We start from the raw sequence: 24,779 nt of genomic DNA on the forward strand, positions 1-24,779 counted from the left end.
CCATTCTCTATATTATATAATAATATGATTATAATAATATAATATTGAATTAAATATTACTCAATATTTAATCTCCTTTAATTATTGTTATATCATGACATAGAATATTCTAATTTCTCATTAATTTTGTATTCTATTCTAGGACATCACTAGCCTTTCAAAGGTTTTCATAGCTATAAATGTTAGAGCAACTGGTCTGTAGTCTTTTAGTTCCTTGATGGAGGGCTTCTTTGGCACTGGGATGATAGTGGAGCATTTGAAGCAAGAAGGAACATGGCATATCTCTCGTTATTTGTTGAAGATTTAGGTGAAGATGGGGGCCAATTGGTCAGTGCAGACTTTTTAACAAGAAAGTGTTGTCTAGGCCTCGTGCTTTTCCTGGCTTCTGTCTGTGAAATAGATCTTGTACTTCCTTTTCTGTGATCATCAGGGTTGTGAACCCAACCCCTGATGAACCCAATGGGATAGTATCAGTTGTAGGAGGTTTGGCTGTTGTTGGTGTGTCTGAAATGGAGGTTGTGGAATTAGGTGAAAAGCAAATGGAGGGGTGCTGACAAAATAGGGGAGAAAGCTAAGGCTTCTGCTAAAACCTTGCAAACCACCAAAAATCCATTTTTGTTAGTCAGGATTAACAAATGCAGGAAATAAATAGAATAATAGAATATGTATCCTAGAGCACAACAGAGAGAAATCTATAGGTAAGAACAACTTTGTTGATAGTTTTGTGGTAATTTTAAAAGGCTTTTTGGAAGAAATCAAAATACTAAGGGAAACATTAATATATGTTTAGTGTGTTGCCTGGTTTTCAATTCCATAGCTAATAGACAGGAAAGTTGACCGAAATAGGAAAACAGAAGACAAAGAGCATTGATGGGGAAAAGTGATTAAGAACAAATGATAAAAAAGGTAAGACATTTGGGTATTGTTGCAAAGAATATGAATTTTGTGTCAAAATAATTGTGATAAGGCATAGAATCATATTGAAAAGGATGTGTGGAAATACAATTATCATTGATTATAGAAGTTCCATAATTAAAAGCAACTATATTATCAGACTGATGTTTCTGTTTTAAACAATACCTATCTGGTCAATGGGTGCACCACATAAGCAATGACAGGAAGAAATATCTAAGATTATATGACTGAAGTAAAAAAAAAGGGTTTAATTTAAAACCATTCAAGGCCAAATGGAAAGAGGATGATTAAGATTGCCTGATTAAAAATTGTACTTTGCAGTCTGTTTGCTTTGGATGGCTCTTGCTGAGCAATAAGATGATTTTAAAACAGAAAGGGTCAACAATAAAATCAGGCAGTGTCCAAAAAAACGACTTTGTGGGACTCGGCATGTTGTGGTTAGCTCTGGCCCAGCTCCTGCCCCACGGACTGTGGATGTGGGGGAGACATCCACATGCTGCAGGCCTCTTTTGCCCCGGTGGAATCTGATGGTGAAGGCTCCTCTGACCAAGAAGACATGAGTGACAGGGAGGAGGAGAGTGTGGCAGACAGCTCAGAAGGAGATCAATTATCTAGCTCCTCCTTGGATTCAGAACAAGAGTTAATGATACAGCCACGCATGCGGAGAGCGATGCATAGGCAACAACAACTGAGATATTATTATCAAAGAAAATGAGGCCACCTGTGGTTGGGTGGGGCTGTGGTAATTAGTGAGGCTGCTATAAATAGCAGCCTGTGGGTTTGGCCATTGTGGAGGATTATCTGATCTTTGTGTTTCGTGACCGCTTTACTGACTTTGACCTTTTGTGTGCTGATTTTCCCCCGCTTTGAAACTAAACCAGAGCAAAGTGTGTGTCACTTTGTGAAAGAAGAAGGACTGTGAATTGCCTCACTGCTGCAAGCTAAGTATCACAGAACTGATAAGGGACTTGTACCAATTACCAGTTTGTTTGGAGACGAGTGCTCTTTGCTATACCAAAAGAGGGCTTAGTTTAAGTGAATTTTCATTATAAAGAACATTGTTTTGAATTTTCAAACGTGTGAGTGTCTGAAATTTGTACCTGTGAATTTTTGGGAGGAGTCTACCAGAGAGCCCGACAGAACACGACACAAGAAGCATTTTATGGAAAAGAAAGAGTAGACCATAATAAACGGATAAAGTTCGTATCCTGATATCTTTTTTTCCTCATTTCTTTGAACCATTTCCCCCTATTAATTTGTCAACAAACGTAGTCGAGTAAAATAAAACAGTTCATTTAGCGACTGTTCAAAGTTACAACCGGAGTGAAAAAAGCGACTTACTACTTCTGACCATTTTTAGCATCCCCACGAGATCAAAATTTAGATGCTTGACTACTCACTCAAATTTCTGAGCATGGCAGGGTTCCAGTCATGGCCCCATCGGAGTCTGAATCTGTGGGGGAAGATGAACTGGAACAAGAGCAGGCAGAGTTTGAGAGGGCAGCTCCTCCTTTGACCTTGGAGGAAACAGAGGAAAGGCAGAGTCATTCCTGGCCAGGCTTTTCTGAATTAGTAAGGCCTGCAGACAAGGAGGACCAGGAGACTCAGAGTCAGAAGAAGAGCAAGAATTAACCCCTCCTTATCATAGGACAAAGAGGGAATAGACAAGGCAAGAGCAGAACAGATTGAGCCAGCTATGAGGGAGGAGAATGCCTCTCCCCCTTTCACAAGGCACACCTGGGGACTGAGATATAAGGAGGGGCCAGTGGGAGGGGCATTTGTCAAGAAGAAGCATTGAATCTCTGCAGCATTGTGTGCACTTGTTATGCCTGGAGATTGCTGTACTCTGTCTTGTGGAGATTCCCCAGTTTGCCATTGCAGAACTCTGATAACTGTTTAGCTAACCTGGCTTATTGGACTGCTGGCCCCGATTAATGTTTGGGCTAACCTGGTTTATTGGAGGCTTCTGAAGGTGAGTGTGAGAGCTTTGCTCCAGAACTTGCAGGGAATGTGGGGTTGTTTGGGGGCACAGTTGGAGCAATAAAGGAGAGTTAGATCTGTTCCCTGGTTGTGGTTTTTTTTGTAAACAGTTTATTTTATTAAAGTTACAAAACAACAGTACTATATATAATATACAATCGCTAAGTCATTATACACCAATTAAGCAGTTATAATATAAGAAAGAAAAAACAAACATTCCAAAAAGAGAAAAAATACACTAAACAGTTTAAAAAGAGAGAAGAATCCCATTTCTCTTACATCTAACATACATTTAGCATATTTCATCACATATCCTGGGCAGTTTTTCATATCGTTTAATCTATTGAATATCTAATAATTGTTGATCTTCTTTACTTCTCTGACACTTTGCCTACGTATTGTTTTACATATCAATATCTTCAGATTAATGGTTCCTCCATAGTACTTATATTGTGTTGTTTCATGCCGCACCTCGGGTCATGACAGATCACCTGATCCCCTTTTGGGACCCTTTGATAAGCAGTCAATGGAGAAGCCAGATTCATTTCACAAGCATGTGTGAAGGAAGGTCACTAAATGGGGAATACACACTTAAGTGTTTCGCTTAACAACAGAATGTTTGGGCTCAGTTGTGATCGTAAATGGAGGACTATCTGTAGATGACCAATTGAGAGTTCTTAGAACAGGAATTTGGAGAATATAAGGTGGAGTCAAAAGAATGTAGAGGTGTTTTGGCGAAAAGTCACACCTAATTTTGAGAGTTCCCAGCGGAGACAGACCCTGTCAATGCCTAGAATGTGAGAGAAGATTTGTGCAGTTTGCTCAACTTCAGAGACACCAGAACCGGCACACAGGAAAGAGGCCCTATAAATGTGGGGAATGTGGGAATAGTTTTATCATGACGATACAGCTAAAGATTCACCAGAGGATTCACACAGGAAAGAGGCCATATAAATGTGTGGAGTTTGGGAAACCTTTTGCCCTTAGAACCTTAGAAATCATCAAAAGGTCTATATGTGAATGAAGCCAAGTGCAATAAAGTTGCCTTTTTGCTTTATAACAAAATACTGTAGTTGTTTCTCTTTTGTTAGTAAAATACTGTATATTCCTATGATGTTCGCTCACATAGAGTTTTACTTATTGAAATAAGTTGCTACTGTTTTTCCACTGAGTGCATTAAACCTATTACATTTTTGGTTTGGGGATTTGGACAGAAATGATTAGAAACATATTAAGTAATGGTAAAAAAACAAAACCTAGCCCATTATCAGGGCCCTGTGTTCCAGATACTATTATGCTTCTGTTACCTGAGAATGTTGTACATTTTAATCAGAAGATGAAATAATACAGTATACATATACAATGCTGTTGAGGAAAAAAAAGAAATGGAGAGCAAATGTTTGCAAATGTGGGACCTGGATGAAAATTGAAGCAAAAATCTCCCAATAAGAACACACCAGCCTAAACCATTGCATCCCTGCAAAAGTGGACCAATTGCTTGGCTCCTCATTGGGTCTGTTCCAGAACTTCCTGACCACCAATATAGCTGTGAAGTGTCAGAATTTGGCTTTCTGGGTGCATGTTTTGCACTGTAAGAAAGGACGAGGAAGTTTCTCAGTCATCTGGCAGCACCAAGGCTAAGATTGAAGCTTTGCCCTACAAGGGAGCAAGTGATTGTAACTTCTGCTTCCGTCCCTCCATGCAATGTTTGACCATGACGTCAGCATCAAATCGACTGATTGCTACTTGTATTCACACGTGAAAAAAAAACCTGTTTCATGGAAACTGTTTCATTCCATGACTGCAAGAAACAGCCTATATTAGGAGAGGTCTTATGCCTCCAATCTGGACCAACGGTTCATTGTTCCTCTTCAATTCCATGGTATATTTAAGGTTGCAAGTCCCATCATTCACATGTCTTATCCCCTTTTATGTATTTGCCTTGCTGAAACGCATTTCAAAGCATATCAAAACTATTTGTAATCCTACCGAGTTGCTGTGAAATGTGATTTGCAAAATATGTAGTTTTGAGATACATTTGGAATTAGAACATTGAAATTGTGATAAATAGGGAACTGAAAGTAACACAAGGTTTTCACATGTACACAGAGGTATATGCTGAATTGACAGTGAATGCTGAGTTTACAGTCTGAATGAAAAAACAAGGAAATGAAGTAATTAAAATGTTTGTATTTGCTAAGGACAGTAGGAAAAAGAGTATAAAACATGAGGACGGGTCCCAAATCAGCCTCTGCCCATAGCTAATCCTTGCTGGAATTAGCTGTGACAGTGGACATCATTGCAATGGGTTGTTGATGTAAATCGTATTTTTAATGATAGCTTTTCCTTATACTGTCAATTGCTCAAGAAAATAAACCTCTGAGTCTCAAAGTAAGAGTTATTGTTTGTGGGTTTGTCCATGTTGGAAAATAATTTTTTATCACAAACGTAAAGTACAAGCAAACAAAGGAGAAAGAAGTGAAAAAAGCAAATGGGAGGAGGGAAAAGCAGAATTGGAGAGTGCAGAGAAAAAGGCAAAAGAGCTATAGAGAAAAAGTAATGTTTAACTTTCTTCACAACAGGTAAAATCCTCTCAATAACTATTTGAATTAGAATAAACCATAACAAACAGTACATTGTATCATTATGTTAGATTTTGTGTAGCTCCCAATCTGAATGAGTGTTCCCTCGATTTTCACAGGGGGTGCATTCCGAGACCACCCGCAAAAGTCAAATTTCCGCGAAGTAGAGATGCGGAAGTAAATACACCATTTTTGGCTATGAACAGTATCACATGCCATCCCTTAACTCTATAAACCCCTAAATTACCATTTTCCATTCCATTATCAACCATTTACTCGCCATTATTAATGGTACTCACCATTGAATAAGATAGTGATCATATTAACAATATGACGTCATCGGGCGGGAAAAACCGTGGTATGGAAAAAAACCTGTGAAGTATTTTTTAATTAATATTTTTTTTAAAACCGTGGTATAGGCTATTCGCGGAGTTTGGGCCCGTGAAAATCGAGGGAACACTAATCGAATGAAACACTGAACTAATAATCTGCTTCATTATCAGTAATCGTGTTAGAAACATCATTTCACTTCCACAAGTTTCTAAACAATGAACCTCAAAAAGGGGGAAAGAATACATTTTCTGGCATACAAGCCAGAGATTGTTAAGGAGGGCTATCTCAGATTGCTGAGAATACATGTTTTAAGTTACAAGGAAGTCTAAACTTGGCAATTATCCTGCAGGCTTTATCTCCACAGCCTGCAAACTGGGTTACAATGGAGCTTCACTCAGCAGCAATAACAAAAGCTGAGCTAGTTTACACTGTGTGTATGCTCTAATCCAGGAGTCTCCAACCTTGGCAACTTTAAGACTTGTGGACTTCAACTCCCAGAATTCTGGGAGTTGAAGTCAAGTCTTAAAGTTGCCAAGGTTGGAAACCCCTGCTCTAATCCTTCCAATTACATGTATGTCCACAATGTAGAATGTCACAGCGAATATCATGCCTGCCATCATTCTGATCTTAAGATTCTATCAATGTAGCCTATATAAATATACAGTAATAAGAATTCTATTTCGGGATTCAGCCGCTCTTGAAGAGGTGATATCCCTGTTCACCCCGACGTCGTTATCCAAAGCAGGGACCGAGGATGCCCGGCCGCCTCTTCCCAATCCTGAGGGGAAATCAGGGAGGGAAAGGTTCCAGTCTTCTGGACTCCGCAGGGCCCGGAAACTTCAGACACTCCTAGAGGAGGAGAGGAAGGAGGGGCCAGAGCTTCTCCTCCATTCCTTCAGGGAGGAAACGGATCCGGAAAGGGCAGGGAGAAGCCTCCGAGGGTCCACTCTAGGAATCTCCTTTCGTTCTCCTCTCTGGTTTACCCAATTGCGGCATTTTGAGCGGCTGTGCAAATTCTTGGTGTCCGGGCAGGCGGGGCTCCTGCTCTCCCTCGGGCTGCCAGGAGGACTTCTCCCCGCCAGGAGGAAGGTAGCTCCGAGTGCCCCCTTGGTGCCAGGATGGTGGGTGCGGGGCTGGACGGGGAGCCTCTGGGAAAGGGGGGGGAGCTTCCCCCCATGGAGGGAAGGTGGGGAATTCTTTTAAGGATTTGAGTGGAGGGGGATCATTGTGTGAATGAATAAAAGAAACACCCGCCTCCTCTCTTCTTCCTTCTCCTTCGACTCAGGGAGACTTACCACATGCTATCAATAGCACTTTTTAACAGAGCCAGCCTATTGTCCCCACAATCCGGGTCCTCATTTTACCCACCTCGGAAGGATGGAAGGCTGAGTCAACCTTGAGCCGGTGATGAGATCTGAACCGCTGACCTACAGATCTAGTCATGGTTTTATTATGTCTTTTTTATCATTATTATTATATTATTATTATTTTCTTTTTATTACTGTATGCCACCCGGCGCCCACAGTCCACAAGACGTTGGGCGGCTTATAAGTCTAATAAATTGTTCAGTCCAGAGGGGCTTCATTGGAGTTCAGTAGGATAGATATCAGGGGCTTTCTGTTGGTTGTTTTCTTCTAAAAGTGATGTGTTTCCATCAGTCTTCCTCTTTAGGTTCATAGAGTCTTAGGAGAGGGGCAGCATACAAATCTTATAAATTATTATTATTATTAGAGTCATTTTTTTTTAATGGAAGCTGTTAGTTCGTCATTATGTTCAAACTGCATTGCTGGCCCCGATCAATGTATTTGCATCCTTCCTATGCCATAAATCAACAATAGGAGGTCATTCCAGCAGAAGACCTATTCTGGCCCAATGAATAGTGCCCATGAATACCTACATGGCTTGCACTCTGTTCAAAATCTACCTAGCACATATAAATCCTATGGGGGGAGGGCTTTACAGTTTGTCTCACATCACATAGTATCATCACCCCCCTTCCAAGGATTACCCCCAATTCAGGCAGGCAAATGGGGAGCAACAGGAATTCCTTCAGCCATCCCTCTCCTTGTGCTTAGAAAAGGGAAGGGGAGGTCAGCTCCGCAGGAGGGATCCCAGCAGGGCTTTGATTCTTTGGGGATCAAATAGAAGCTTTGGGGGCTTCTCCTCGGTTCATGTGGCTTTGGGCATTTGGTCCGTGACGAGACGCGATCTCCGCTAGACGAGGGTCTCAACAACCCTGCGGTGGTTCACCTTACGAGGCCCGATCCTGAAACCATTACTAGTGAATGCCAATGAAACACGGAGTCAATGGTTTGGGTAAAGTGACAAAGCTTTATTGTTACAGGCATGCTTCTTTTATATCTTCTCATATGCAAATGAGGTTTTGTAAAAAGACATCATTCTATTGGCTAGGTTTTATAACAAATCAACATCCTATTGGCTACTTATCCTAAGTTCCTAATTGGTTATATACTTACTACTTAATGCTCCTATCAGAGGCTGAGTTGTTAGCCAATCACACTCTTTCTTCCCATTTCCTGCCATGAGGTGCTGGGGAATTTCCATTGCCCATTGTTGCTTAATGCATGACTAACCTATGAGTCATGCAGGAAATACTGTTTCCAGTAAATTTCCACTAAGCTGTCCAGATAAGTTTCGCTCCTTACCCTAAGCCTAACTAATTTACTGTCTCTGAGTTTATCTTGGCCTCTACAATCCCTACAGGTCCGGAAAAGGTTAGCCATCACTGATACAGGGGGTCTTCCAGCTATTGTTTAGGCTGTCTAGAAATAAATCTTTCTCTCTTCTTCAGTTCTTTTATCTTCATCCTGCAGGTGCCACCAGGAAATCCTTTGGAGGAAGTTCTGTTTGCAGATCCAATCTGGGTCAGTCACCGGAACCAGTTTTCTGAGCTTTCGGCCTCGTGCTGGAGCCCATTCTCCTGCCCTTCTTCCAACTTTTGGGCCAAAGTTCTGCTTGTAAGAATTTCCTTGAATGGAAAACTCTGGTAGTGAGCAGCCGCTGGAAATTATGCAGAGGGGGGAACACTTTGGCCAAAGGTCCCCTCAGAGGAATCAGGAAAGACACTACAAATGCTCCAAGTGCAGGAAATCTTTTGCTCACCAGTCCCTCCATTTAATCCACCGGAAGCTGCATGCAGGAAATGGATCCCATCTGTGTTTTCTTTGTGGGAACTTCTTTCTGGGAATGTGGAGCTTTGCCAAACATCTCCGGATCCACCCTGGACTGAAGCCTTACAAATGTGGAGAGTGCGCAGAGCGTTTTGCTAAAGGCTCAGACCTTGGAGCCCATCAGCAAATCCACCAGAAAAAAAGATCTCTGGAATCCTGGACGCGCTGGAGAAGATTTCCTGAGAGACGGCGTCTTCCTATGCCACAAAACAGGCTGACTGAAGAGAAGGCTTGCAAGTGTGTGCAATGTGGGCTCTCCTTTTCTCAAACCTCACAGCTGCTTAAACATCAGCAAATCCACACCAGAGAGAAACCTTATCAATGTCTGGAGTGTGGGAAATCTTTCCATTATAAACAATTATTTAGAAAACATGAGAAAATTCACACAGAGCAGGGTCCTTATAAATGCTTTGTGTGTGGAAAATGCTTTACCCGGAGCTCATCTCTTTGCCAACATTATAAAACACACACAAAGGAGGAAAGCAAAACATGCCCAGAATGTGGGAAATCTTTTCCCAGCAAATCTTGCCTGTTGAAACATCAGAGAATCCACAGTGGGGAAAGACCCCATGAGTGCCCAGAATGTGGGAGATGTTTTGGCAGAAAGTCAAACCTAAATAGACATCAGAAAATTCACACTGGGAAGACACCCTATCAATGGCCAAAATGTGAGAAAGAAATTGTGGATTCTTCTGAACTTTGGAGACACCAAAGAAAGCACATGGGAGAACAACTATATAAACCTAAGTCACACCTAATTCGAGATCAGGGAATTCACGCTGGGGAAAAATGTGACAAAATGTGTCTAGAATGTGGGAAATCTTTTTCCAGCAAATCTTGCCTGCTGAAACATCAGAGAATTCACACTGGGGAAAAACCCCATGAATGTCCAGAATGTGGGAGATGTTTTGGTGAAAGGTCAAATCTAATTAGACATCAGAAAGTTCACACTGGGGAAAGACCCTATCCGTGCCCAGAATGTGAGAAACGATTTGTGACTAGTGTTGCACTTTGGAGACACCAAAGGACACACAGGGAAGAAAAACCATATAAATGTAACGATTGTGATAAATGTTTTTCTTTTAAGGAAACACTTTTTCAACATCAGAGTATCCATACAGGGGTGAAGCCCTATCTGTGCATCGAGTGTGGAACATTTTTCCGTACCGTACAAATGCTCAGAAATCATGAGAATGTTCACAGAGGGGAAAAAAAGTTCAAATGTTTAGACTGTGGGAAAGCCTTCGCTCATTCATCATACCTTAGAATTCACTTCCAAACCCACACGGGTGAGAAATGCCATAAATGCTCAGTGTGTGAGAAAGCTTTTACCCGCAAAGATACACTTTGGAGGCATCAGGAAATCCACTTAGAGAAGCAATATAAATGTCCGGAGTGTGAGAAAGCTTTTAGACGCAAAAGTTATCTTAGAAAACATGAGAGGATTCACAAAGGAGAGAAGCCTTTTAAGCGTGTGCATCAAAATGAAAAGTGCCCAGAATGTGGGAGATGTTTTGGCTTCAAGGGACACCTAATTCGACATCGGAGACTTCACACTGGAGACAGACCCTATCAATGCCCAGAATGTGAGAAAACCTTTGTGGAGTCTGCTGAACTTCGGAGACATCAGAAGGGGCACACAGGAGAGAGGCCCTATATATGTGGGGAGTGTGGGAAAGGTTTTCTCACAGCAACACTGCTTCGGGTTCATCAAAGAATCCACACTGGGGAGAAGCCATACCTGTGTGTGGAGTGTGGGAAATATTTTTCCCAAAAACAACACCTTGGGAGGCATCAAAAGGTCCACAAGCGAGTAAAGCCATAGAAATGCAGAGTGCGATAATATTTGCTCAAAATATTTGCGAGACATCTGAAAAATCACATGGAAAAAAGACCTAATAGGCGCTGATGGAGGAACAGTTTTTCATAATTGTTCAACCTTTAAAAGTCACCAAAAAAGGGTAACGGGGATTAGAAATTCTTAGATTGTGGTAGAGCATGTGAAAATATCTGAAATCTTATGAGGACTCCTGCCTTGGGCAAGGGAGGTAGGGCCAGAAGACTATAGCTCTGTTATTCTGTGGTAGGTCCCTTCTAGCAGTATGATTCTAATTACTGTATTTAAAAAGACAAAGGAAAATGGATGAAAAGCAAAAGGAGGGTGCATTGACAAAAAAGGGGGAAAAGCTAAGGCTTCTGCTAAAACCTTGTAAGCCATCAAACGTCTCTTTTTCCTTGGACAGGATTAACAAATGGAGGAAATAAATAGAATCATAGAATATGTATCCTAGAGCACAGTGGTAAGAAGAACCTTTCTGATAGTTTTGGTGTAATTTTAAATGCCTTTTGGAAGAAATCAAAATGTAAATTGAAACATCAACAGATTTTAATGCATTGGCTAGTTTTAAAATCAATAGTTAATGGACCGTTAAGTTGACCAAAATAAGAAAATGGAAGACAATATAGAATTGATGGAGAAAAGTGATATAAAAAAATACAAAAGTAAGACATTTGGGTATTGTTACAAAGAATACGAATTATGTGTCATAATAATTGGATAAGGCATGGAATCATATTGAAAAGGATGTGTTAAGAGGGGGGAAAGTATAATTGTCACTGATTGTAGAAGTTCTTTAATTAAAAATGACTATTTTTAAAAAAGTTCTATAAATAATGTTAATCATTATAATAATGTATAATCATAAAAATCCTGGTTTAAACCAAGAGTGGTTTCCAAGTAGAAGGAAATGTAAACAAAGTTTTATTTACCCAAAGCAATCAAATTTCCCCATCCATGTTTCCATTCTGGGTATACAAGTCCTTCCACCTCTATGTGAAGAGAGCCTTGCTGCTGTTGTCAGATAGAAAAACAAAATTCCATGATTTCTTCATTCTAGTCATCAAATCTAGAAGAAAAGCCTCTAGTTTAACTGTAAATTCAGGAAAGTTTTTTTTAGGATTTAAAATAGGCAAAATGACATTTGGAATTGAACAACAGACTGTCAGAACTCAGAGGCTGCTGACTTTTATATTGTTGGTATTTACTGTTTTATTGTAAGCCGCCCGGAGTTGGGCAGCCGATAAATCTCAGAGATAAATAAGTAAGTGGAACAACTTGCTTCCAGAAGTTGTCCATTCTTCCATTCTGGGTATACATGAGTCCTTCCATCTGGGTGTGAAGAGACCTTTACTACTGTTGTCTTATACAAAAACAAAATTCCAGAGTTTCTTCACTCTAGTCCTCTACCAAATCTAGAAAAAAGCCTTTGGTTCAACTGTAAATTTAGGAAATTCATTGCACCTAAATGATAGGGCAGGCACATCTCTCCCTGCTCCCCAAAGTTCTGGTGGTCTCCCACTCAGAAGAAAAGAGCTAACTTGACGCTTGAATGGCATGTTTTTCAATTATACAATAAAAGGTAATGAAGACTTTTTAAAAACCATATTTGAAACTGTCTTATGGAAGGGATGCAAAACGTCTTTGTGATTCCTGGCACAGAACAGAGAATAAAGTGAAGTCAAGAGATCAACTGCAAAGAGATTGACAGTTTCATATTTTTCATATGTAGAGCTAAAAGAAAGTTTGAAAATGTAAACTGTGATGTAGGGTTTCCTGCCTAAGCAGTGGGCTGGACTAGAATACCTCCAGGGTTCCCCTCCAACTCTGTTATTCCATTCTATTTTATTCTATTCTATTCTGAAATAGGCAAAATGACATTTGGAATTGAACAACAGACTGTCAGAAACAAATTGAAACTAAATCTTTTCTTCAAAATTAATGACTGTCATTCCTCTCCTATCTTCGTTTTGTCGAATTTGCCTTCCAAAAAAGTCACAGTGGATATCATGGCTACCATCATTCTGTCAATCTAGTCTATATCAATAAGGTTAAAATTCTAGAACTCTTCTGGGTTTTCTTTTATCTTTCAGCCTCTCTTGAAGAATTGATATCCGTCTTGACTCCTATCTCATTTTTCTTTCCAAAAGAGACAAGACAGAGTCACATTAAATTTAGGTCCTACCCGTGAGGATTTTCTTGCAACCTTCCAAACCATTTCTTCATGAACTCATTTAAACATTCCAGATTGGGCTCATCTTTGTGGTTTTGTACATTTTGTATCACAATACAAAGGTGTTGAGACTAGTAAGGCTGCAGGGAAGAACAAAAAGAAAAGTAGGGGACTCGAGGCTACAACATAAGAGGAGAGGTTGCAAGTACTGATTATGTCTTGTTGAATGAATAGGACTGAAAGTGACAGGATAGCAAAAAACAGGAGGAAAACCTATTTTCAAAAGCACCTGAAGGCAGCAGCAGCAGCAATGATTGGAAAATAATCTAGGGAGCTTATCCAGTCTAGAACTAAAGAGAATTTCCTAACAATAAATCACTGCAACAGCTTCCCTCCAAAAATTTTGAGTGCATCATTAGTGGAGGGTTCTTGTCTAGAATGGAATAGGATCACTTGCTTGAGCAGGGGGTTGGGCTGGATCAGGGGTAGGTAAAGTTGGCTCTTCTGAGTTGTGGACTTCAACTCCCAGAATTCCTGAGCCAATCATGCTAGCTCAGGAATTCTGGGAATTGCCTACTTTGCCTCTCCCTGGGCTAGATGACCTCAGACGTTTCTTCCAACTGTGTTATTCTGAAGGTTTGCTCATTCGTGGTTTGGAAAGTTATACAAGCCGACCAGTTACCCACAGTCAGCAAACCAAGATAAAAGCAGAGCTTATGGGATGCTGGCTCCGGAAGCCTCGAAGTGCAAAATGGGGAAATTGTTGCCGGTCCTGCGTCCAAGTCCCCCCAAACCTCGGGAGGAGCAGGGTGGCAGGATCCCCAGTCGGGCGGGGGGCGGGAGGAAAAGAGCAAAAGCTCCGGCTTCTCCAAATTCCGGCCGGCCGGGAAAGAGGCGTCTCGCCTAGCGCCCTCCGAGGGGAGAGCGGCCCGTATCGGGCCTCAAAACTGCACCCTCTCCGGGAACAGTAGAGGAGGGAAAGCCCAGAGCGTTTTGTCCCCCTCTCAAGAAGGAAACCGGGACCGGAAGTATCCGGAAAACACCTCTAAAGGAAGTCTAGGAAGCTTCTCTCGTTCTTCCTCCCCCCACCTCCCCCCCCAATTGATTGGAGCTGAATTTCCGGGGTGTTTTTTTTTATACCGCTCCCATAGTTGCGGCATTTTGGGCGGCTGTCCGAATTCTTGCTATCCGGCAAGGCTGCTGCTCGTTCCAGCTCCGGGCAGGCGGGGCTCCTGCTGTCCCTCGGGCTGCCAGGAGGGCTTCTCCCCGCCAGGAGGAAGGTAGCCACGAGTGTCCCCTCGGTGCCAGGAGGGTTCCGGGTAGATACGGGGCTGGATGGGGAGCCTCTGGGCAAAGGGGGGGGGGGGGAGGGAGAAACCTCTCCCCACGGAGGGAAAGGGGGCTTTTCTCTTAAGGGTTTAAGGAGGGGGGGGGGGTATTGTTCGAATGAAAGAAACACCCGCCTCACTACAACTGGGGGTGGACGCGGGGAATTTTGTTCAAGGGGGGGGGGGGGTTTAAATTGCTTGAATTGAGTTCATTTTCACCCAAAGGAGAACAGATCCACTTTCTTTCGGCTGCATCTAAATGGAGAAGAAGGAATGTCCTTCGCTTTGATTTTAGTATTTTAATTGTTTACTTTGTTTCTAGAAAGCTGGGTAGAAGCTGAAAAGAAAGTCATTATTTTCCCAGTTTTGTTCTGGAGGAGGGTGTGATGTGGCAGTCCCTCGTTGGTGGGTTTTATCCATCAGAATAGGGCGGGAAGGGACCTTGGAGGTCTTCTAGTCCAGCCTCCCAATCAAGCAGGAGACCTTATACCAGGGGGTCTGCAACCTTAAACACTCAAAGAGCCATTTGGACCCGTTTCTCATAGAAAAAAAAAAGATAACACCAGGAGCCACAAAACCTGGGTAGGCATGGCCAATTTGCAGACACTCAGTCCTACCCAGTCACATGACCCTCTTGCTGCCCCCAATTCGAGTCTGTCCTGGTGCCAAGGCCAATGGAAACACCAGGCACCAGGTGCAGGTTTTGATTGTTTTTTAGTGGGGTACCCCAAGGAAAAAGTCTCCTAGCCAGTGTTTCCCAACCTTTTCAACTTGAAGATATTTGCACTTCAACTCCCAGAATTCCCCAGCCAGCGAATGCAGTGGACTGCACTGTTTCTAGCTAAAATGCAAACAGTCAAGAACTAAGGATTAAGAAAGCTCTATACATTTTCACTAAAGGAGAAGGTGGGACAAAGCAGGATAGTAAGAAATATCTAATAAACATTTTAGTAATAATTCTACAATCAATGTTTTATTGGTCTCTAGCTGTCCCTGTTCCTTAAGTCTTGGCTAATGAATGCCTTGGGAGTTATGTAATGTATACTTTATTGGCTGCAGGAGTCTGGTGGGATTCAAATTTTTTTACTATCAGTTCTTTGGGCATGGCTGGGTGGGGGTAGCCAGGTGGTCATGTGGTTGGGTGCATATGGCCAATTTGACATCACTCATCAAGGGGCGCCTTGCCTGGCCTCTACTCAAAGGCCTCAAAGACATACAATTTCTCTATTTATTTACTGCTGCTGAACATCCAAAATGCAATATTTAATCCTATGTATGTATGCCATATGTGTACATACATATTACATAGTATAAAGTGTATATAGGCACACAAAAAATACATTATCTACTATATATACTGTATGTGTATGCGCGCGCGCACAGACAAACCTCTCTTCTAAAACTATTCACATTCAAGCTCACACTGCATATGGAAAACCATACCCAGAGCCCACTTTCTGCCACACATTTAACTATAACTTCTGTACATCAGGACATTGCACACAGCTTCAGATGTTCTTCCCTAGCCTGCCCAAGACTGTTAGAGCCAGGAGATGTCATGGATTGAGTAAAATGTGTTGAAACAACAACAAAACTTAACAGGGTTCTCGCTTAGCAACCAAAATGTTGGGCTCAATTGTCATAAGTCTAGGACTATCTCTGCCTTCCTCTTGGGAGCTTTGTTGAAGTAAACTCCTTTCTGGCAATTTTTTTCTCTGTTAGAGGCACCAATATAATCCAGACGATATAAGGTTTCCTGCTGGAGCAAGGGGTTGGACTAGATTGTCTCCAAGGTCCCTTCTAACTATGTTATTCTGTGATTCTTCCAGCCCAAGATTGCTATACTGTTTCAAAGTGTCTTCTGAAGCCACTTCTAGTGCCAGGGTTTGTGGACCTTCCTCTCCTTTTTTCTCTCTCTCCCCCTCCTTCCTTCCTTCATTTATCTCATTCTATCCATCCTTGCAACGACTTCACTTTCCCCTCCCTCCCTTTCTATTTCTTTTTTCTTTTCTTTCTTTGTCTCTTTCTTTCTGCTCTTACCTTTTCTCCCTACTGATTCATTCCAAAGACAAGTGCAAGTGTTAGTGGCAGCAGTGGCAGAAAGAGAGGTCCAGCGTGGTGGCAGTGGTGCTCCAGGATGGTGGCCCTCAAGCCCTGGAAAGTGCACAGTGAAATTTATTTTAGCAACCAGGAGTTGCCACTTTGACTCCTCCCTGTAAGTCCCACTCCTCTGCAATCCGGAAACACCATGAGTGGCAGAGAGACACAGTTACTGTGTGCTTCTCACTGCCACCCGCAGCACGTTTTTTATTATTATTATTATTATTATTATTATTATTATTATTATTATTATTATATTGGTTTGCCGCCCCTGTCTGCAGACTCTGCAGAAGTTGGACCCAAAGCTAATTTTGTATGTGCTGTGAAAGATGCTCTTGCTCTCCCAGCAAAACCAGTGGCAGAGAGAAGCAGCTGCTGACTCAGGGAGCACATGAAGCCACTCCACATGTGTTCACCAGTGACCTGTTTTCTCTCCCCTGCTGCTTATTGTGAAGCACAGCGAAAGTTAGCTTTGGGTCCAACTTCATTCCCATTGGGAAAAGGCTGAGGGTGGCAGAGAGAAGCACCTATTTTTTTCTGCCGCCCAAATCATTTTCTGCCATCTTCCCTGAGTTTTTGCTGTTGCCCAGTGGGAATGCTCTGGGAAAACAGCCAGGGCTCAGGACCCTGAATATTATTGGGAGATCTGGAATAAAGTCAGGTTTCCAAGTGATGAAACTCATTCAAAAAAGGAATAGGCAAAGTTCCTCTTCCAAAACAAATCTTTTATTTAGGTAGACAGCAAATTGGAAAAGTCTGTTGTAATTCCAGATTTGACACAGACCGTAATGACACCTCATAATATTTAAGTTAGAAACATCCCGCAAAATCCACATACTTAAATAAACACTCAATCCACATTTCCTGATGTCTTCAAACCCCGCCTTCCATTCTCACCAGGAGCAACCGGGGTGGCGCAGCAGGTAGAGTGCTGTACTGCAGGCCGCTGAAGCTGACTGTAGATGTGCAGGTCAGCGGTTCAAATCTCATCACCGGCTCAAGGTTGACTCAGCCTTCCATCCTTCCGAGGTGGGTAAAATGAGGACCCGGATTGTGGGGGCAATAGGCTGGCTGTGTTAAAAAGTGCTGTTGCTAACGTGTTGTAAGCCGCCCTGAGTCTAAGCAGAAGGGCGGCATAAAAATCGAATAAATAAAATAAAATAAATAAATAAACCTCTGATCTCAAGGGAAAGTCAGCTCTCCAAAACAATACTATCTATTTGCACCTTTTCCCCACCTTGAGAATGTGGCGAACCTGAAAACGCCCCTTATATAGTAAAGAGAAAGAAAAGGAATAACTGAGTATAATAAAGATCTAAATAAAATGGCTACACATATCTCAAATTTGAGCTCGACACCAGCTTTTCTTTGGGCTATATAGAGAGCTAAAGAAAATAAATCTTCCTCTCTCTTTCACTTCTTTTTTTTTCATCCTGCAGGTGTCACCAGGAAAACCCTTGAAGAAAATTCTGCTTCCGGGATGCAATCTGGGTCAGTCACGGTAACCAGAGGTTTAGTCTTCTGAGCTTTTGGAGTTGTGCTGGAGCCCATCCTCCTGTCCATTTTCCAACCTTTTGGCCAAAGTTCTGCTTGTAAGAATTTCCTCAGATGGAAAGTCCTGGAAGTGTGCAGCCCCTGGAAACTATGCAGAGGGGGGAACACTTTGGCCCTCAGAGGAATCAAGGGAGACTCTCGAAATGCTCCCAGTGCGGGAAGTCCTTTGCTCACCAGTCCCTCCTTTTCATCCACCAGAATCTGCACACAGGGAATGGATCCCACCTGTGTTTTCTTTGTGGGATCTCCTTTGCTGGAGTGTGGAGCTTTGCCAAACATCTCCGGAGCCACCCTGGACTTAAGCCTTACAAATGCGGAGAGTGCGGGGAGCGTTTTGCTAAAGGCTCAGACCTTGGAGCCCATCAGCGCATCCACCAGAAAAAGAGATCTCTGGAATCCTGGACGCGCTGGAGAAGATTTCCTGAGAGACGGCGTCTTCCTATGCCACAAAACAGACTGACTGAAGAGAAGGCTTGCAAGTGTGTGCAATGTGGGTTGTGCTTTCCCCAAAACTCAGAGCGGCTTAAACATCAGCAAATCCACACCAGGGGGAAACCTTATCAATGTCTGGAGTGTGGGAAATCTTTCCATTATAAAAAATTATTTAGAAAGCATGAGAAAATTCATACAGGGCAGGGTCCTTATAAATGTTTAGACTGTGGAAAATATTTCCTTTGGAGCTCATCTCTTTGCCAACATAATAAAATACACACAAAGGAAAGCAAAACATGCCCAGAATGTGGGAAATCTTTTCCCAGCAAATCTTGCCTGTTGAAACATCAGAAAATCCACAGTGGGGAAAGACCCCATGAGTGCCCAGAATGTGGGAGATGTTTTGGCAGAAAGTCAGACCTAAATAGACATCAGAAAATTCACACTGGGGAAAGACCCTATCAGTGCCCAAAATGTGAGAAAAAATTTGTGGATTCTTCTGAACTTTGGAGACACCAAAGAAAGCACATGGGAGAAAAACTATATAAATCTAAGTCACACCTAATTCGAGATCAGGGAATTCATGCTGGGGGGAAATCTTATCAATGCCCAGAATGTGAGAAATATTTTAGCAGAAGGTCACACCTAATTCGACATCAGAGAATTCACACTGGAGACAGACCCTATCAATGCCCAGAATGTGGGAGATCTTTTGGTGAAAAGTATCAACTAATTCAACATCAGAAATTTCACACAGGAGACAGACCCTATCAATGCCTTGAATGTTGGAAGTATTTTGGTGCAAAGTCTCACCTAATTCGACATCAGAAAATTCACACTGGAGACAAACCCTATCAATGCCCAGAATGTGACAAAAGATTTATGCAGCCTTCTAAACTTCAGAAGCACCAAAGGACGCACAGGGGTGAAAAACTATATAAATGTAACGATTGTGATAAATGTTTTTCTTTTAAGGAAACACTTTTTCAACATCAGAGTATCCATACAGGGGTAAAGCCCTATAAGTGCATTGAGTGTGGAACATTTTTCCGTACACGACAAAGCCTCAGAACTCATGAGAATGTTCACAGAGGAGAAAGAAAGTTCAAATGTTTAGATTGTGGGAAAGCATTTGCTCATTCATCATCCCTTAGAAATCACTGCCGAACCCACACAGGTGAGAAACACCACAAATGCTCAGTGTGTGAGAAATCTTTTACCCGGAAAAGTACACTTTTGAGGCATCAGAAAATCCACTTAGAGAAGCAATATAAATGTCCAGAGTGTGAGAAAGTTTTTAGATGCAAATATTATCTTAGAAAACATGAGAGGCTTCACAAAGGAGAGAAGCCTTTTAAGCGTGTGCATCAAAATGAAAAGTGCCCAGAATGTGGGAAGTGTTTTTCCAGAAAGTACCTACTTTATCAACATCAGAGACTTCACACTGGAGAAAGACCCTATCAGTGCCCAGAATGTGGGAGATGTTTTGGCTACAAGGAAAATCTAATTCGACATCGGAAACTTCACACTGGAGACAGACCCTATCAATGCCCAGAATGTGAGAAAACATTTGTGGAGTCTACGGAACTTCGGAGACATCAGAAGGGGCACACAGGAGAGAGGCCCTATATATGTGAACAGTGTGAAAAAGGTTTTCTCACAGCAACACTGCTTCGGGTTCATCAAAGAATCCACACCGGGGAGAAGCCATACCTCTGTGTGGAGTGTGGGAAAAGTTTTTCCCAAAAACAACACCTTAAGAAACATCAAACGATCCATACACGAGTGAAACCATAGAGGTGCGTAGAGTGTGGTAATGTTTTGCTCAAAAGCGAGACATCAAAAAAAATGTGATGTGAGGAAAATGGAAAAGCCCTAATAGGCCCTGATGGTAGAACAGTTTTTCATGGTTGTTCAACCCTTAGAAGTCATATAAGTGTTCATACCAGGGGAAGAGGGGTTGTGCAGCAATGGATAGACTGACATTAAATTTATTTATTTATTTATTTATTAATTATTTAGATTTGTATGTCGCCCCTCTCCGCAGACTCGGGGCGGCTCACAGCATAACACAACAATTTGCAACAAATCCAAATATACTTTAAAACATTTTAAAACCCCATTTTGCTAACAAACACACACTCAAATATACCATACATCAGTGGTCTCCAAACTCGTCCATTTTAAGACTTGTGGACTTCAACTCCCAGAATTCCCCAGGCAGCAAAGCTGGCTGAGGAATTCTGGGAGTTGAAGTCCCCAAGTCTTAAAGTGGGCGCGTTTGGAGACCTCTGCCATACATAAATTGTACATGCCCGGGGGAGGTGTTTCAGTTCCCCCATGCCTGACGACAAAGGTGGGTTTTAAGGAGTTTACGGAAGGCAGGGAGAGTAGGGGCAGTTCTAATCTCTGGGGGGAGTTGGTTCCAGAGGGTCGGGGCCGCCACAGAGAAGGCTCTTCCCCTGGGGCTCGCCAACCGACATTGTTTAGTTGACGGGACCCGGAGAAGGCCCACTCTGTGGGACCTAATCGGTCGCTGGGATTCGTGCGGCAAAAGGCGGTCTTGGAGATATTCTGGTCCAATGCCATGAAGGGCTTTAAAGGTCATAACCAACACTTTGAATTGTGACCGTAAATTGATCGGCAGCCAATGCAAGCTGCGGAGTGATGGTGAAACATGGGCATACCTAGGTAAGCCCATGACTGCTCTCGCAGCTGCATTCTGCATGATCTAAAGTTTCCGAACACTTTTCAAAGGTAGCCCCATGTAGAGAGCATTACAGTAGTCGAACCTCGAGGTGATGAGGGCATGAGTGACTGTGAGCAATGAGTCCCGGTCCAGATAGGGCCGCAACTGGTCCACCAGGCGAATCTGGGCAAACGCCCCCCTCGCCACAGCTGAAAGATGGTTCTCTAATGTGAGCTGTGGATCGAGGAGGACGCCCAAGTTGCGGACCCTCTCCGAGGGGGTCAATGATTCCCCCCCCAGGGTAATGGACGGACAGATGGGATTGTCCTTGGGAGGCAAAACCCACAGCCACTCCGTCTTATCCGGGTTGAGTTTGAGTCTGTTGACACCCATCCAGACCCCAACAGCCTCCAGACACCGGCACATCACTTCCACTGCTTTGTTGACTGGACATAGGGTGGAGATGTAAAGCTGGGTATCATCAGCGTACTGATGATACCTTACCCCATGCCCTTGGATGATCTTACCCAGCGGTTTCATGTAGATATTGAATAGCAGGGGGGAGAGGACCGACCCCTGAGGCACCCCACAAGGGAGAGACCTCGGAGTCGACCTCTGACCCCCCACTAACACCGACTGCGACCGACCGAAGAGGTAGGAGGAGAACCACTGGAGAACAGTGCCTCCCACCCCCAACCCCTCCAGCCGGTGCAGAAGGATACCATGGTCGACGGTATCGAAAGCCGCTGAGAGGTCAAGAAGCACCAGGACAGAGGATAAACCCCTGTCCTGGGCCCGCCAGAGATCATCCATCAACGCGACCAAAGCAGTTTCCGTGCTGTAACCGGGCCTGAAACCCGACTGCTGGGGACCTAGATAATCGGCTTCTTCCAAGGACCGTTGGAGCTGGAGTGCCACCACCTTCTCAACAACCTTCCCCATAAAGGGAAGGTTGGAGACTGGACGATAGTTGTTAAGTACGGCTGGGTCCATGGAAGGCTTCTTGAGGAGGGGGCGCACGAGCGCTTCTTTATAGAGTGTTGGAAAAACTCCCCTCCCCAAGGAAGCGTTGGTAATCTCCTGGACCCAGCTCCGTGTCACCTTCCTGCTGGCCAAGACCAGCCAGGAGGGACACGGATCCAGTAAACAGGTGGCGGAACTCACAGCTCCAATGGCCTTGTCCACTTCATCAGGTGTCACCAGATCAAACTCTTCCCAGACAGGTGGACAAGTACGTGCCCCAGTCACCTCGACTGACTCGTTGTCAGTCAACTCTGTTTTCCAATTGGAGTCGAGGTCGGCCCGGATCTGGGCGATTTTATCAGCGAAAAACGTGTTAAAATCCTCGGCACTGCTCTGCAAGGGCTCCCCAACTCCCCCCTGGTTGAGAAGGGAGCGGGTCACCCGAAACAGAGCGGCCGGGCGGGATTCCGCTGATGCAATCAAGGCGGCATGGTACGCGCATCTTGCCCCCTTGAGCGCCACTTTGTAAGTCTTAATAAAAGCTCTTACAAGTGTTCGATCAGATTCAGACCTACTCTTCCTCCATCGCTTCTCTAGACGTCTCTTCTGGCGTTTCAACTCCCGGAGCTCCTCATTGAACCATGGAGAGAAAGAAGATACAGAACCTTTTCAAATATGGGATTGTTTTATAATTGGTTGAAATAAAAGTAGAAATTAGGTGCTGGAAAATATATCCTCATCATCATCATCACTGACCTGGGTGGCACAGTGGTTAGAGTGCAGCACTGTAGGCTACTTCAGCTAACTGCTAGCTGTAATTCAGCACTTCAGATCTCACTACCGGCTCAAGGTTGACTCAGCCTTCCATCCTTCCAAGGTGGGTAAAATGGGGACCCGGATTGTGGGGGCAATATGCTGTTTCTGTAAACCGTTTAGAGAGGGTTGTAAAAGCACTATGAAGTGGTATATAAGTCTAAATGCTATTGCTATCAATATTATTGTTATTATATGTTATATTATTATGCACAGAACACAGAGAATAAAGGTGAAGTCGATAGATCAACTGTAGAGATTTTTACGATATCATAATTTTCATACACAGAACTAAGAAAGATTTAAAACGTAAAATGGCATTTGTAGTTGAGCAGTTTCTCTCACATCTTGTAGCATCATACTAGATATGATTGGACTGGATGGATATGTGAGAGTGTACATGGGGTCTTTTAAAATGTTTTTTAGTAAATTTTCATAATTTTTATAGTTATTTAGATTTCTTATATATTGTTATACTTAATGTTGTACACTGTCCTGAGTTGCCTCGAGAAGGGTGGCAGAGAAATTTAATAAATAATAATAATAATCATGCCCCCAATTGTTGTAGGCTCAACAATTGCTTTGATTTCATCTTCTGTAATACCTTAAATTCAACTTATGGCTTACAAGTTAAAGAACCATTTTCCAACAGCAATCACAGCATGATAGATTTTTGTCTCAATTTGTATCCTTGCAGACAGGGTCATAATGATGGTACTTCAAATTATAACTTTTAAAAAGCCAACAATAAACTATAATCTCATAGCTGCCAACCTTGCATCCCTTGATTGGCACCTTCTGTTCATAGATTGTAAAACTACAGATGACTATTATAACACTATTTTACTGTAAAGCAATAGAATCAATATGTACATCTCCATGTACCAAAAATGATCTCTAAAGTTAAAAAGAACAAATTACCCAAAGCAATAAGTAAGTTACAATCCAAGAAAAAAAAATCTCTCTCATAAGAAAATAAAACTGGCTACATAACTAACTTTAAAGACCTCTACAAAGCCTTATGTTGCCAGGTAAAGGGTGAATGTACCAACCACTATTGCAAACAGAAGAAAGAGCTGTTAAGTCTGAAATCCACTCAAGCCTTCCATAATTCTATTAATGCAAAACTTTAAAACTCAAAAACTATCCCACCCTCAAAAGGGTATAAAGGATAAGACTGTAGCAACGATGCTGTTAAGGCTCATCTTTTCAATACGTTCTTCTTCAGTCTTTGTTGAAAGCAACTGCCACTGTCCCCCACTTCCTGGTTGCACTATAACAAATTGTACCATAATGATTTACTATATAGTGATTTTACATTAGATAATGTTGAAATAGTATGACAAACGCTAAAGCTATCCCTATCTTCTGGCCCGGATGACTATGTGCCTACCTTTTGAAAAAAATTGCTACTGCCCTAGCTGAGCCACTATGCAAAATCTAACCCTAACCTAAGAAGTCCTTAATGAGGTGCACATAAGTGCACTTGTGTGCCTACCATCCCTTTCTTGCTTTTCCCATTTATCTGTATTTGCTTCCATTGTTTATGTTTATATTTGTACTTGTATCGTTGTTCATGTTTGACAAACACAATGAATGAATGAATGAATGAATGAATGAATGAATGAATGAATGAATGAATGAATTGGGAATGGGAAGTCAAAAGAATATGGAGATGTTTTGTTGAAAAGTCACACCTAATTTCAACATTAGAGACTTCACACTAGAGACAGACCCTATCAATGCTCAGATTGAGAAAAGATTTGTGGAGTTTGCTGAACTTTGGAGACACCAGAAGGGGCACACAGGAAAGAGGCCATATAAATGCGGGTGTTGAGGTAAAACTTTATCTGAAAACAATCCTTAGAAATCACCAGAAGTTCTATAGA

General features: G+C 42.5%; 2 protein-coding genes across 2 annotated transcripts; both read left to right on the forward strand.

Moving 5' to 3' along the window:
- The first annotated feature begins 6,833 nt into the window (after window positions 1-6,833).
- On the forward strand, window positions 6,834-11,662 carry LOC139159779 (zinc finger protein 850-like). Its single transcript, XM_070737166.1, has 2 exons — window positions 6,834-6,899; window positions 8,645-11,662. The coding sequence occupies exon 2, from the start codon at window positions 8,805-8,807 to the stop codon at window positions 10,824-10,826; it is 2,022 nt and encodes a 673-aa protein (XP_070593267.1). The 5' UTR covers window positions 6,834-6,899; window positions 8,645-8,804; the 3' UTR covers window positions 10,827-11,662.
- Window positions 11,663-14,163: 2,501 nt separating this feature from the next.
- On the forward strand, window positions 14,164-23,143 carry LOC139159778 (zinc finger protein 850-like). The gene is made up of 3 exons (XM_070737165.1): window positions 14,164-14,291; window positions 17,879-20,224; window positions 22,675-23,143. The coding sequence occupies exon 2, from the start codon at window positions 18,048-18,050 to the stop codon at window positions 20,220-20,222; it is 2,175 nt and encodes a 724-aa protein (XP_070593266.1). The 5' UTR covers window positions 14,164-14,291; window positions 17,879-18,047; the 3' UTR covers window positions 20,223-20,224; window positions 22,675-23,143.
- Window positions 23,144-24,779: the final 1,636 nt, after the last annotated feature.

The sequence above is a fragment of the Erythrolamprus reginae genome, chromosome 2 (assembly GCF_031021105.1).
Source record: "Erythrolamprus reginae isolate rEryReg1 chromosome 2, rEryReg1.hap1, whole genome shotgun sequence".
In the NCBI taxonomy this organism is placed as follows: domain Eukaryota; kingdom Metazoa; phylum Chordata; class Lepidosauria; order Squamata; family Dipsadidae; genus Erythrolamprus; species Erythrolamprus reginae.